The sequence below is a fragment of the Centruroides vittatus genome, unplaced genomic scaffold, assembly GCF_030686945.1.
Source record: "Centruroides vittatus isolate TY-2023 unplaced genomic scaffold, ASM3068694v2 contig_1158, whole genome shotgun sequence".
Lineage (NCBI taxonomy): Eukaryota > Metazoa > Arthropoda > Arachnida > Scorpiones > Buthidae > Centruroides > Centruroides vittatus.
This window is the reverse complement of record NW_027120744.1, coordinates 290,233-306,429: the sequence shown is the minus strand read 5'-3', so window position 1 is coordinate 306,429 and position 16,197 is coordinate 290,233. Positions and strand designations below refer to the sequence as shown.

At 30.7% G+C, this 16,197-nt stretch overlaps 1 protein-coding gene and 1 long non-coding RNA gene across 2 annotated transcripts in view; one reads left to right on the top strand and one right to left on the bottom strand.

Annotated features, from left to right (window-relative positions):
• The window catches only part of RyR (Ryanodine receptor), a 417,183-nt gene that overhangs the window by 335,594 nt on the left and 65,392 nt on the right, over positions 1 to 16,197 (bottom strand). The window contains 4 exon segments of the mRNA XM_067275817.1: positions 784 to 902; positions 1,147 to 1,254; positions 1,586 to 1,721; positions 6,754 to 6,818. Coding sequence (XP_067131918.1) covers positions 784 to 902; positions 1,147 to 1,254; positions 1,586 to 1,721; positions 6,754 to 6,818 — 428 coding nt within the window.
• The window catches only part of LOC136979862 (uncharacterized), a 233,162-nt gene that overhangs the window by 161,357 nt on the left and 55,608 nt on the right, over positions 1 to 16,197 (top strand). The gene's annotated exons all lie outside the window — the stretch shown is intronic.

The window sequence follows — 16,197 nt, the reverse complement described above, 5'->3', positions numbered from 1 at the left end:
TAAGAAAAATATCTCGGATAAAGATGCACTAACATTTATAACTTTGATTTTACAAAAAGCTATTTTGTTGTAAACAAATCAGTCAAAATATTCAGCAAAAGTAAGAATAACAATGATATCATTCTAAATGAGAATATCATCACTGTCATTGATCATTATATCATGCATCATTCATAACTCATTCAACTTTTCAAACATACCCCAATATAAGAGGAAAAGTGTTTTACTAAGTTTTTGAAAATTTTCATTCATCAAAAACAAGTTTTGGATTGATTAAAGTATAATTTTTATGATATTTTACATTGTTCCTGAACACTGGTTTATAAGTGTAGTAATTACAGATCAAACTGAAATAACTCAAAAAGCTTAAATATTTGACTCACTCTTATTAAAATTATGTTCATAAAATTATTAAATGTTTGATAAAAAACATGTTATGAGCTTTAGTATAAAATTAATAATTTATTTAGAAAAATGTCGTCTAATTAATGATCAATTATAATATATTAACCTATTAATTTAAAAATAATTCATGAATATCAGAAATAATCTTATCTTTTCTTGTACTAATAAATATTAACAATTTTAATTATTTTTACAAAAGATATTCTTAAAACATTTTTAATTTGGATTTTTGTTTCAATGTTAGTTAATGGGCTTTTAAAAATAATGATCATTTGGCCAATAAAAATGAATGCCATTTACATACTGAATTAAATAAAAACTCCCAACAGTAAAGTTATTTGTTACTTATTACTATTTACCACTCCAAACATTTTATACCTTTGGATCCCTTCCATGCTTCTCTAATAAGGAAATAATAACTTTAATGTGTTCTTCTTTCATCATATTTAGAGCTTCAGGACTGTCAATTAAAACACAATGCAATACATCCAGCATGCCTATAAAAATAACAACTCATTTTTATATTTGTTGTAAAAATAATAAAAGTTCTAGAATAAACTTTGAGATATACTACACTATACTATAAAAGTATTTTAACAAAATATTTATCATGTACAATTATAAAAATTAATTAAAATTTTAAAAATCTAGTTTATATAATTTTGAAAGTTTAATAATTTATCTACACATTTTATACATTTAAGATAAATAATTTATTATTATTAATCATTAATAAATTACCTGTGCCTTCAGTAGCCTGCTGACTGCCTAATCTGCTAAATAACCAATCCAATCTATGAGATTGTGCAAATTGTGCACAATTAGTATGATTTCCTTTAATTATTGCAGCTATAATTTAAAAAATATATATTACATAAACATGCATTGAAATTTCAATATATTTTTTATAGTGATAATTTGTCAACTGATTATATGAAACTAAAGATATTAAGTATTTTTTATATTTTAGAAAAATTTTAAATTTCTGGCTGGTTTTTTCAAATTTAATTGTTCTTCAATGATGTTGGATTCTGATAATAGATATTTGAATTCAAAAATATCTTAGTAGTTTATTTAGTTATATAAATCTTATTTATTTGTTTAAAAAATTAGGAAAAATATATAAATGTATAATGTTGTTTGAAAATACAAGTTTTAATTTTATAAATAATTTAAATACCTAATAATTGATAAAGGTATCCTGATATTGCATCCCAATTTTGACCAGCTTCTTCACCCATAAATGAGACTAAATATCCCTGATTTGTGATAACATTGATCTTGTCAATTGTTTCCAAAATCAGGTTCAGAATACCCTGAAAAACAAAAAGTATTATTATAATTAATTATAAAACAGCTAAATATAATTAGATTGTGTACCATATCAAAATAAAAATAAGTTTTATGTACCAAATGATTTAAATTATAAAGACAAAAATAAAACCAAAAGTTTTGTAAACTTAAAGATGGACTATTGAATAGGTTGAAAATGTTAGTTTGTATCAAGATAAATAATCTCAGCAAATTAAGGTGCTTCATGAGGATTGTGTATTAAAAATAAAACCTTCACAAAATTTTGGATAAATTTTCTAGAATATGAAAAAGATAATTTTGTAAAGAAAAAATTTAGTTCCAAAAATGTCTACATGGAAATGGCTGTTATCGATAACAAAAGGAGTGCCATCCAAATAATCTTACCACAATGGTTATTATTCTTAAACAAATATAAAACAAACCTTATTAAAATATAAAATTAATATTCTATTATATGTTATGTTGTTGTATAAACATGAACAAATAAATGAAGAATTGCTATTTTTCTACCAATGAACTTCAAAATCTGTATCAAAATTTCATTTATGACATTAGATCTACATTCAGCCAATCATATAAGTCTAACATCACACTCCAGCAAACTGGAAGTTTTACCATTATTTGTCTCTCACTTCAAAGATTTAATTGAGGATTTCAAGTACTTACAACACACTTTGATTTAAAAGTTTGTTATAATTTGCATATATATTTACTAAATGCTTTCCTAATTATTTTGTGTTTATAGTTGTTTGAGATAAAATTAATTATTGTTTGAGATGATAATAGTGACGCATCAAGTTTCATTACAGGGCAGTTCTATTTTACCTTCTAAAATTTACTCTTTTAATTTCTACATTCTATAATTTATTTTTTCCTAAATATCCATCTCTTACATAGTTAATTGACATGATTAATTTTAAATTATTTTTTATTTTATAAACATAAAAGCTGACCATAAATTACCCACTCACAATCAAATGTGAGTGGGTATGCAGATGATCATTATAATGTATTACAAAGGGTGGGATGTTTACAAAAACATTATATAATGCCAGGATCTCAGCCCTCAGATAACAAAGTAATTCATTTTTGTTTCCAAAGAATTGCACAGCAAACTCTAGTATTTATGTCATTGCTTTGTTCATAACTAATAAAATAATCTAATGTTCAATACCCTATACTATATATTAGTCTTTAGTACAATTAATGGAATCTATCTAGGATATGCATAGTATAATTTTGGAGATAAATACTGATGCATTATGGAGTGTTGTAGGAGCAAGATAGTAGTTGAAAAGTATAAAAATTGTTTTATATAATTTATGGATGATTCTATATACTGATTCCTAAAGATTCTTTTAATTATTTAACTATAATAGAACAGCAAGTTCTGACTAGTGCTGATGTGAATGATACTGTTAAGTTTTCAGCAGGTTTTAGGACAGTACTTGTACATATGTACTTTTTTTTGTGAGAATCTTAAAACATATTTTTTCTTCATGTAACAAAATCAACAAAACAGGCTACATTAGACAAATATCTAAATAATTAAATACTGTATAAGTTTAAGTCACTGTAATATAGTAGAACATTGTTAAATAAATATGAATCTATTGAAAGTAAAACTATAATATTTTCATTTCTGCTTAAGAAGTTTCCCACTTAAGAAATTTTTAAGTTGGTCTCTAAAAACTTCTTAACCAAGTTCTACTGTATATATATTCTTGAAACTACATCATTAGTTCTTTTGTGAATTATAAAATATCTGAAAGCCAATGGATTTATTGATCAGATCTTAAAGACTGTCATTAATAAACACTTTAACAGCAACATCTCTACTCTATAGAATTTAGATAATAAATATAAAAGCAAATAGCAACACTAATCAACTAGGAGACTAAGATATTTTTGGAATGCTATATTTTATGATGTTTTTATTCAAACAGTTGACATGAAATCTCTATAGTATTGCTTCTGAATACAGTACATATATATATATACCCTCATGCTCATAATCTGAAAAGGGTGGGCAGAAGGCAAAAGAAGACTGCAATCATTCTGAATATAGTGGAAAATTCAAAAGATTAAACATTTGAGTATTTTAGAATAATTTGAATTTTTGGAATCTTTAATTCAAAATTATTAAACATAGATGTTTGAGAGTGAAAACATTCAGGTATACTCTTTATAGCTTTAACCAAACAATTGCCAGATTACATTGGGCTATAATTACTAATTAAATGTCAAGTAATTTGGCTTGGCAGTAGGTGTTAGGTGCAATCTCTTGGCTAAATTATTTGACATTTAATTAGTAATTAGTAGCATTAATATAGCCTGATGTAAACTGGCAACCATTTGGTTTTAATTTAAACTTTATAGATATTTATATTAGTATATATACACTATGTCAGGGTTGAGCAATAGCCTGCTGAGTGCCATGGTGGAAGTTACAGGCTGTGGGTATGAAAGCCATCTCCAGTCAGCACAGTGAGTAACCAGTTTGTTTATATCTAAATTAATAGTTCTGTAAGCAAAGATCAGATGGAGGTCCAGTTAGCATAACTGGCAACATGCCCATATGGCAAGCTGGAGTTGTGAGCTCAAGACCCACTTCAAGCAGATTCTTTTAGAAGATTTTGGAAGAAAAGAATATTATAATTAAATTAAAATATTAATTTAATTATAATAATTAATTAGCCAAATTCTAGCCTGATCATTCAGGTGATTGTTGGTTGTATCTATATATACTCATTGGGCGTTAAGACATTTATTATATATATAATTATTAAATTTATCAAGAGATGACACCTAACACCTACCTCTAGGCCAAATTATTCAACATTAAATTATAAATTAGTAGCATTAATGTAAAATGATTATAATCCAGTAATCACCCTTTAATACAACATTGATTTTACAGATGTTTATATTACTATAGTTTTAGTTCTAATAAAGTAGTTATGATAACTTTGCTTAAATTAAATTTGAATTCAAATGATTTGAGAATATATATCTAAACCAACAACACATTGTTAAAACATTAATAAGATTATTATTATTCGTTTCTTTTCTTTTCTTTCGAAGACACAATGTAGTGACGTAAACTTAAACACTGGGCGAATTTTTCATCCTTTTTATTCGGTTGGAACGCTTTTTTATTACATAACGCGTTTCGGGCCGATGCCCCTCTTCAGCCAACTTCTAAATCCTGGTAAGAGCTTGTATACCGTTAAAAGCTGGTCCGTACCTCATTCGGTAGTTTAGACGGATGTAATAGTCCAAGGGTACGAATCTTTTATCCTTTGTTGGTATTTGTTGTCTTGGTATTGGGCCATGTTCTTCTCTTAGGTGATGATATTCGCCGTTTCAATAATAATATTTTAGTTCTATCTTGAGGAAACCGTGTTTTGTATTTTCGTTTCTTTTCTTTTCTTTCGAAGACACAATGTAGTGACGTAAACTTAAACACTGGGCGAATTTTTCATCCTTTTTATTCGGTTGGAACGCTTTTTTATTACATAACGCGTTTCGGGCCGATGCCCCTCTTCAGCCAACTTCTAAATCCTGGTAAGAGCTTGTATACCGTTAAAAGCTGGTCCGTACCTCATTCGGTAGTTTAGACGGATGTAATAGTCCAAGGGTACGAATCTTTTATCCTTTGTTGGTATTTGTTGTCTTGGTATTGGGCCATGTTCTTCTCTTAGGTGATGATATTCGCCGTTTCAATAATAATATTTTAGTTCTATCTTGAGGAAACCGTGTTTTGTATTTTCGTTTCTTTTCTTTTCTTTCGAAGACACAATGTAGTGACGTAAACTTAAACACTGGGCGAATTTTTCATCCTTTTTATTCGGTTGGAACGCTTTTTTATTACATAACGCGTTTCGGGCCGATGCCCCTCTTCAGCCAACTTCTAAATCCTGGTAAGAGCTTGTATACCGTTAAAAGCTGGTCCGTACCTCATTCGGTAGTTTAGACGGATGTAATAGTCCAAGGGTACGAATCTTTTATCCTTTGTTGGTATTTGTTGTCTTGGTATTGGGCCATGTTCTTCTCTTAGGTGATGATATTCGCCGTTTCAATAATAATATTTTAGTTCTATCTTGAGGAAACCGTGTTTTGTATTTTCGTTTCTTTTCTTTTCTTTCGAAGACACAATGTAGTGACGTAAACTTAAACACTGGGCGAATTTTTCATCCTTTTTATTCGGTTGGAACGCTTTTTTATTACATAACGCGTTTCGGGCCGATGCCCCTCTTCAGCCAACTTCTAAATCCTGGTAAGAGCTTGTATACCGTTAAAAGCTGGTCCGTACCTCATTCGGTAGTTTAGACGGATGTAATAGTCCAAGGGTACGAATCTTTTATCCTTTGTTGGTATTTGTTGTCTTGGTATTGGGCCATGTTCTTCTCTTAGGTGATGATATTCGCCGTTTCAATAATAATATTTTAGTTCTATCTTGAGGAAACCGTGTTTTGTATTTTCGTTTCTTTTCTTTTCTTTCGAAGACACAATGTAGTAGAACGAAACGAAAATACAAAACACGGTTTCCTCAAGATAGAACTAAAATATTATTATTGAAACGGCGAATATCATCACCTAAGAGAAGAACATGGCCCAATACCAAGACAACAAATACCAACAAAGGATAAAAGATTCGTACCCTTGGACTATTACATCCGTCTAAACTACCGAATGAGGTACGGACCAGCTTTTAACGGTATACAAGCTCTTACCAGGATTTAGAAGTTGGCTGAAGAGGGGCATCGGCCCGAAACGCGTTATGTAATAAAAAAGCGTTCCAACCGAATAAAAAGGATGAAAAATTCGCCCAGTGTTTAAGTTTACGTCACTACATTGTGTCTTCGAAAGAAAAGAAAAGAAACGAAAATACAAAACACGGTTTCCTCAAGATGAGAAGATTATTATTAGTTAATAATATTTTTAATAAATATTTTGAACAAAATTTCTTTAAATTATTCTAATAATACATTTCAGATCTACATCTTAAAAAAACTTCTAAACTAAACTTACCTCTTCTTGAAAAAGATCTTGTCTATTTCTTAAAGCTTTCAATTTTGTTTGTTTTTCTTCATGCTCTGAATATAAATAATAAACTTATTAATAAAAAATTCAACAACTTTATTAAAATATACAAGATTGAATCATATTAAAAATTTATCTGTAATCCCTAAAAAAATTATATATAATAATAAAATCAAATAACCATATATGAATTTACTAAGGAATAGTTTGAAAATAAAGAAAATTATCATATTAAATTAAATCAATGCTGTTTTATCTTTAAATAACAATACAATAAAATTTCACAAACAGAAATAAAACAATTAAATATTTAGAAAGTTTTACTATAAAATAAGTTTTTTTTTTACTCATTCTGCCCTATTCCACTAAAAACATCTTTTTTCCAAATCTACTGCAAGTTTGGCCAGGCCCCCAATGGGACAGCTGGGTGTTGACAGTTCAGTTATTTTATTTCTAACATACTAGAAGTACATAGCCGGTGCCAAATAACATAACCAGGTTGTTACACAGACAGAGGAATAAAATACAGAACAATATAGATTACAATGGTAGTTACATGGTATAATTTAAAAACAAAGAAATACAGAAACAAAATGCAAAGAAAATACATAGCAAAGTGTGAGACTGCAGATTTTAGCAGAAAAGTTTGTATAAATGAAAGAAAACTTTTATTTTTTTGTTCAAAATTTTTGTAAACAATCACAGATATAAAAAACTCCTCGCAGAGAATCAGAGCAGAGGTCTCCAGTAACTATCAACAGTTAGGTGAGAAAGTTGACACTTAGCTGTCAATAATTTGCAAGTCATTGTCAACAACCAACCACTTTCCCACTAACACTATAAAAGCTCGCGCCACCAGAAACTTAGCACACATCGCACATGGAAGTTATTCCTATACTTGTGTCGTCGATCTCCGTGCAAAGGACTTGGATCCGTCGGAGAAGACATATGATCGCCATACTATAATTTACCGTCCGACCTCATATAGAGGTAATCATTAGGACTTTGTAAACTCACTCTCTCAACAGAATTAGGCTTTAGACATAGCCGTCCTATTAGAATTGTAAACCTGTATTTAATCACATATAATCACATATAAACAAGCAGTATTTTAGATGCATAGAAGTGTAACTGATTCTGTTTATTAATTTAGTTAATCAATAAATGTTTTATTTGTTAACCTGTCTCCTGTCCATCCAAACCACCTGTTGACTTACTAACACACCTCCCCACTCACTTTTTGCCCTCCTAGCCATCTGAAGTGACAACAAGATCAAGTTTTGCCAGCCCACGCAGTGTAAGTGGTCAGGAAGGTTTAACCCTGACCCTCTGCTTATCTCACAAAAGCGAGTAAGTAAAATCACGTACATGTACAAATGCAAAGATGCAGAGAGCTGCATTTAAGCCAAGCACGCGTATTTACATAATTGAGCAAAAGAAGAGGAGGTGAATTGTCACTAAGTGAAGCTGGTACGTCAGTCCGTTTAAAATACATAGCGATTAGGTATGTTAGAGCACTATAGGTGTCTCTGTGCCAAAGAAGATAGTTGAGGTCTTGTATAGGCCAGTTATAGCCATGCTTCTCGGTGACTGTTCTCAGGTAAAGGCACTCCAGGTCCAACATGGGACAGTTGAGAATGTAATGTTTGGAGCCATCCATGGTGCCACAGATCGAGCACTTGGAGTTGCTATTGTTCTTAAATCTAGCCAGGTAGGCAAAGAACCTACCGTGGTTCATGAACATTTGGGTGGTCACGTGGCTAGAAGTGTACCAATCGTAAGTCAGGAATTCACTGATGTCAGGAACAAAGTCACGAGTAATAGTGTTATTACTACTCCAATCCTCCTGCCAAGTAGCAATTAGGTCCTGCCATAGAATATTCTTGACTGTACATAAGTTGATTTTTTTATAGGCAGTAGGGAAGTTCTGGTCAGTAGACGCAGCTTTGGCAAGGGCATCTGCCCTCTCATTGCCCTGGAGACCCTGATGTGCTCTAGTCCAGTTAAAGAAAAATTGGCAGGTTGAGTTGTTGATGGTTTGCTGAATGTTGTAGACGATTGGGTGGAGGTTCTTAGTCTGAAGAGAGACCAGGGCTGAGGTGCTGTCAGTGGTAATGCTTATTCTTTTGTTGTTAAGATGGCGGTCGACCCAGGTAATGGCAATGCTGATGGCAAAAAGTTTGGCTTGGTATACAGTGCACTTTTCACTGAGTCTGAATGGAGTAGAACCCAGTAGAAATTTCAGTGCCGTTGTTATACACTACAAAACTGACACCAACGCTAGAGTCCGATTTCAATCCATCAGTAAATATGTGGTAATCAGAATTGCTGGGGATCTCGAGGTGGATGTTACACGAAGTAGCTGGATGCCTTGATTGGGCAAAGGGGATATCTCTTTCAAGGTCGTCGTTTAGAATATTATATCTGGTAGTGCTAATGTTTCGGCCCCACTTAATGTGCCAGAGCTTGGTGTTTGAAGTGATTACTTTATTGATGGGGGCCTTCCTGGCCAGAATTTGTACAGAAGTGTTTGGCGCTGTGCTATACGCTCTAGTGATTTGGATCAGAGCTCTCCTCTGAGCGGAGACGAGCTTACATTTGATGTGGACCTTTTTGACAGCGTGTCCCCAGCTACCACAGGCGTATGTCATAATAGGGATAAAAATCTGACTATAGATGCTGTTTAGGGCTTCAGTTGCCAGGCCCCAGTGTTTCTTGGCAATACCTGCAAAGGCATTAAATATTCTGCCTGTGCAGTCGTTAAGGTAAGAGACGTGGGGATTCCACAGCAGGCAAAAGTCAAGGATAACGCCCAGGTATTTTATTGTCTTTTGTATCCAAACAGTCTGCCTGCCATCCTAATAGTTGGAACTCGCAGATACAAATTTTTATGCCCAGGCTTATTAAAAATGATACACTGACAAGGGAACTGTCGGAGTGTCTGCTAATAAATTTTAATAAAATTTAGTTAATAATTATGTTAAAAGTATACAAACTCTGTGGCAAATTTGTAGTAGTCACTAAAAGTGTTAATCAGGATTAATAGCAATCAAATGTCGTACTATTTTATAGTAGTTTAACACAAATATGAAAATTTTTAGTAGTGAAAGGGTCGCTGAGGAAGATACAGTAATGCCTCGATTTTCGTTGACTTTAGTTTTCGTCAATTTTTTTTGCAAAAAATTTGCCTCGGATTTCGTCGGTGTGCCACATAATCTCGTTGCTAATTTTGCGAAAACAAAGAGCGATTCATGCGTTTTTCTGCTCACAAGTCATCATGGCACTGTTTCTTGCTGTATGAGCATTACTCCGTGTGTCTAGCCAAACAATTCCATTGCTTTCCTTCCTTTTAGCTTCATCATGAGACCAAAGAAAGTTTCCAGAGCCAGCAGCCTTTCAAAAAAAAAGGCCAGAAAGATGATCAAGTTGAAGGAAATCATTAAAAAATACGAGAGCAGCATTAAGATTGCTGAAATCGGTCGCATGTACTGTACGGGAAGCCGCCATCCATGATAAGTTTTGTTGTGGCGAAAAAGGAAGCAAAAAGGAGGCTAATGTAGCGAAAGGCGTAAATGTGCTAACAAAACAGAGACCGCAAACAATTGAAGATGCCAAACAGTTATTATTAATTTCAATCAATCAAAAACAGTTAGATGGTGATTCTGTTTCGGAGACCATCGTATTAGTTTTTTATACTCATTTTATATTAATTTCTTATTATTTTTTTTTTTTAGTATTAAACACTATGAAAACCAAGGTATCACTGTATTACATTAACAGAGTAGAGTAAGGAATAAACTCAAATAAATGTTATAAAAAATTAGAGATATATATACTGCTTTAACAATGAAATTTAATATAAAAGAAATGATAGAATAAATATAAAGAAAACAATCGAAACGTAATAAATAAATACATTTTAATAAATATATTTGAAAGTTATTATATTCACAAATTATTAGATGGGCAACTATTTACATAATATTTTTCAACAAAGCAAAATAAACAAAGAACCTGTTGGCATCATGCACATTTAACAAATCGAAGATTTTGGCAATTACTCTCAACACAATTTAAACTGTCAGTGTTTAAAAAAGAAACACAAACTTGTTTTACATTTAAGAATTGACACTTTTCATTTATGAGTCCAGAAGCAAACCATGCATGTTTAATCAAATTATTAAATATTGATGCAGATAATTGATGATGAAGAATCGAACGTAATTTTATAATGCCATTTCTAGTTGTCCAAAACAATTTCATCAAAGAATCATTACAGAATAATTGTATAGCATTTAAAATTTCTTTAGCTAAAAGTTTTAATTGTCTATGAAATCCAACATCTAAAGGTTGGCATATAGACGTACACTTTGGTGGAATAATTAATATTTCGCATGAATTTTGATTTGTAGATGTTTGAAATACTGTATTATAAATATTAATATTTGTTTGTCCACTCCATGAGTCAATTATTAATAAAGAGTTTTCTGTTATATTTGGAGATAATATGTCTTTTACATAGTTTGTAATAATTGCTGTAGATAATTTGCCAGATGAGCTAGCTGTAACAGTTACGTTTGGGGCATTGAACAGCAATGTTTGAACTCTAGATCCAAAGGTTCCATGAGCCTCTTGTAAGCAAATAAATACATTACCTACAACTTGTCCATTAGCATTAATTAAATATTGAACAGTGTAGGAATGCATAACTTTATTACTTGGAGAATGTGAAAATCCAATAGTATTTTTTTCTCCTTAATATGAAAGTGTTCTTGGTGAAATCATTTTGACTGATCTGTATTGAATATGAAGTTACGCGAATAAGATGGCAATAAATTTTTTACCGTTGTTTGAAATTGCGCAGCTTTTACTAAAATATCCTTTTCGTTCACTATTTCTATTTTATTTACAAGTTTTGTAATCTTTCAAGATACTAATTTATATTCTTTTTTAAATTTTGCAACCCAAGAATCACTAGCTGTAAACTTAATTGAACTATTCAGTTGAAGAAATTTCTGTAATGCCCATAATTTTAATTGATTTTCTTTAACAATTTTATAGCTGCCTCAAGCTTCGTCAAACATTTGTTTAGTATGTTCTTTAATGATTTTTTAATGTTTCAATTCTATGCTTTCAAGATTTAAATTGTTTTTCCCATTTATATAAATCACTAAAATGTTTTAATTCTTTAGCTCCTTTCCATTGTAATGTGTGTAATTTCCATTTTGGGTGTTTCTTATGCAAGTTAAGAATTTCTTCTTTTTGTTTTGTTGAGATTATATTCTTATCGGATTTTTCATCATCATCTAAATATCCTGATTCACAGTCAGTGTCTGCATTATCAATTTCGTTCTCTTGAAGCAGACGTGTTATTTTATTATCTGAAATAGGCCTATCTATAATCAAATTATTATTTTCCATCTGACAAAACTCTTTGTTATCTCTACTTACATAACTACTTAAAATATCTCTAAATGCATTAAAAAGCAGTTTGGCTACCTGTTTATCAACATCTGAAATATTAGGCCTACAAATCTTTTCTGTAAGCCAAACATTATCACATAAACGTTTAAATTCTGCTATAATGTTTTGAATATTTAACATTTAATTCTCCCATTTTCGAAAATTTTAGAATTTATTCTTAAATGTAATAGCGCCGTCTTCCTCCGCAAATGTTTCACTACTAAAAATTTGCATATTTGTGTTAATAGTATGACATTTGATGGCTATTAATCCTGATTAGCACTTTTAGTAAACATTACAAATTTAACATAGAGTTTGTATACTTTTAATGTAATTAAACTAAATTTTATTAATTCTTCTACCATTTTCGAAAATTCCAGAATTTATTCTAAATGTAATATCGCAGTCTTCCTCCACGACTCTTTCACTTCTAAAAATTTGCATATTTGTGTTAAACTACTATAAAATAGTACGACATTTGATTGCTAATAACTCTGATTAACACTTCTAGTGAATACTACAAATTTGCCAGAGTTTGTATACTTTTAACGTAATTATTAACTAAATTTTATTAAAATTTATTAGAAGACACACTGACAGTTCCCTTGTGAGTCTTGGATGGATTGAAGTTAAGCTTAAAGTCAGTACCCCAACAAAGAATGTTATCTAGAATTTTATTGCCATTTAGCTCGAGGTCTGCATGGGTGCAGCCTCCAAAGAGCACCAGCGCATCATCTGCGTATGCTATGAGGTCATGTTGGCCAAAATCTCTGCCCAGAAAATCATTGAATATAAAATTCCATAACAGAGGACCGCACACCGAGCCCTGTGGGCAGCCTCGTGTAACAGTTCTCCGTACAGTATGTGCACTAGAGCATAGATCCATTGAACTGTTGTTAAAGTAGTCTGTTATGATTCTATATATATATATTGGCTAAGCAGTTTCTGTCCTTCAGGCCTTTGAGAATGGCTGGCCACCAAGTGTTGTCGAATGCCTTGGCAATGTCCAGGCTGATGGCCAGCACAAATCTATGGTGCTCGAGGAGATGGTTGGTACTGGTGATCACTTTTTCGATGGCTTCGGCGGAGGAACGCCGCAGCCGAAACCCGAATTGGTTGTTAAGTAGGTAAGAGTTTTTCTCCAGATGTCAGAGTAGCCTGTTGTTTATGAATCTTTCCAGCACTTTGACCAGCTGGGTGTTGACAGATGGGACCCAACTTATCTGGGCCAGACCACCCATGAAAAATTCTTGGGGAGTTGCTTGCCCCAAATGTGACCCTGGTTCCCTGAGCAGTAGGCTGACATTTAACCACCTCAGTGATCTAATGGTTGAGCTTCTGACTTTGCAACTGCCTTGAATAATTCACAAAATTTTGATTTCTTTTGCATTTTTCATTCTATCTACTTTTTCTTTTAAACCTTTATAAAATAAACATACATAACATGCATACTTATATTTTGTGAGCAGTGTTGCCAGATTTGTGAAAAATTATTTCATTATTTTCTGAATCAGTATGTGATTTCATTTTATGATTTGGATGATTTTCAACTTTCTGAACTGCAAAAAGTCTCAAACTGAAAAATTCTGTTGTGCAAATCATAATGTCAATATTATAGATATGATAACAATACTAACCTAAACTAGTGAAGATAAAATACAACTAGCAGGTTATCTTTACTAATTAAATTTAGCTTCCTTATATCTTTACTATGTTTACCTTATGTTATATCCTACTATCTTATATCTTCATTATATCATGAATCAAAAGATTAAAAAAAACCATTCCAGAAACATAAGCTTCACAATGATACACATACCATAGAACCCTGATTAATTGAGGTTTTGCATTAACCAAGGCAAACCTGTAACTGAATATACTACTTTTCTTACACTGTAATTCATAAAAAAGTTTGAAACAGTAACACACACTACAAAATAATTTGTTTCTGTTATCTTGTAAAATTGAACTTCAATTTTTATTTTTATTTTTAAAACTAATGTATGTATATACATATTAACTACATATAATAAATAATATAAAAAATGTTGTTCTTACATAATGATTAAATTCAATAAAGTGTAAAAAAGAGACTTAAAAGTGATGTCATAAATATTTTACATTCAATTTTCATTAACATTCATAACATTTCAAAATGATCAAGGCTGTCTGTTTTATCTGAGTTTTTGATTATCCAAGGTAGCATTGGTTCACATTATCTTAAATAATCAGGGTTCTACTATATAAGAGATATAAAAACATTCAGTCATTTTTATTCTAAACACCATCATTTTAGCTATATATATATAATAATAATAAATATGTTTTCTTATTTTATTATTATAGGACATTCATAAAGTCAAACAAGTTAAATGAGAATGATGTCATCATTATTCTTACTTTCATGAGACATTTCAACTGATTCATTTACAACAAAATGGCTCTCTCTAAAATTGGATTTATGAATGTTGCTAGTCCAGTCTTATCTGAAGTATTTTTCTTAGATTGCTTCAAATGGATAATTATTTGTATCATTTCACCTTTAAATCTACAATTTAAACATTCAAGTAAATTTAGAAACATCAATTCTTCACAAAGTAAATTAACTCGTTCTTTCATAAATTTCATTAGAGTTTCATTTGAAACGTCATCAACATCAAGCATGTACAATGCCGAGTGAATAGAATTTGTACTTTATGACCAACTCATTAGTAAAGTGTTTAACTTGTTTGACTTTACAAACTAACCTATATTTTTTTATTTTAATTATTTATTTCATAGTTTTTAAAATACTTTTTCAGTAATATATAATAATTTTTTTCAAGTTTGTTCAATTATTCCAAAACTGTTGTGTGTAATAATCAAAATTAAACTTTAAATTATATGTTGAACAAAATTTTTGATGATAAAAAAGAAAATATTAGTATTAACTACTATAATCTTATAAATTTACTTACAAATAAGCACACATATAGGCTGCTGATAACATTAGTGACATAACTACAAAATTATTGATTTTGAGTTATGTGCACCATAAGATTCCCAATCATCTGTAGTAAAATGTAAGTGTCAAATCATTATTCCACCACAAAATATTCAAAACTTATTCAAATTTTTATGCTTTAGTGACATAACTAAACTTTTAAAAAATTATGAAAAAAAAGAAAACTTAAAATGCTAGATCATCATCAAGGAGGAGGTGTTTTAGCTACAAACAAAAAAAATCAATTTGATAACTCAAATAGTTGAGTAGGAATAGGAAAAGTAGGAAAGTCTGAAGTTTTGAAAAAAAGTATGACAGCAATTATCTCAAAATGACATTTTCAGAGTTATGTCACTAATATTCTCAGCAGGCAATATACAAATATTTCTCATAAATCAGACATAAAATAAGTTTAATAAAATCAAATACAGTGGTACCTTGTACGTTGAATGACTAATTGAATTAAATTGAGTTGAATGCTAAATTTGAGAAAAATTTGCCTTGTAGTTCAAACAATGCTTCAAAGTTTAAATTGTGTGCACAATGGAAAAATGCACTCAAATGCACTTATTTACACTTTGAGTGCAGTTATTGTAATTGTAGATATGACAGATTTCTTCATACAAGTAAAATATATAAAAATATTTTATATTGAAATAAAATGTGTAGCCAAGACCTCGCTCACTCTGACTCTTGCATTATGCCTGTATGTTTATGCTCAGTGCTTTTTTTTCACTTTACTTTTGCTGTGTTTGATTATAGATACTACACTATGTGTTATTTATCAATTTTTAACAACAACTTCGTGAAATTATTCATCAACATCTTTTGGCTGCACTGTACATTATTATCCTTTAGTTCAAAATTTTCCAAACAAAACTTTTTAAACTACATTTGATATATTAAAAGCTTCTTGCCTGTATTATTTAATTACAAAAAACTACTTAGTTACATATGACCAGTGGTGATATTCAGTGGGTTCGCAC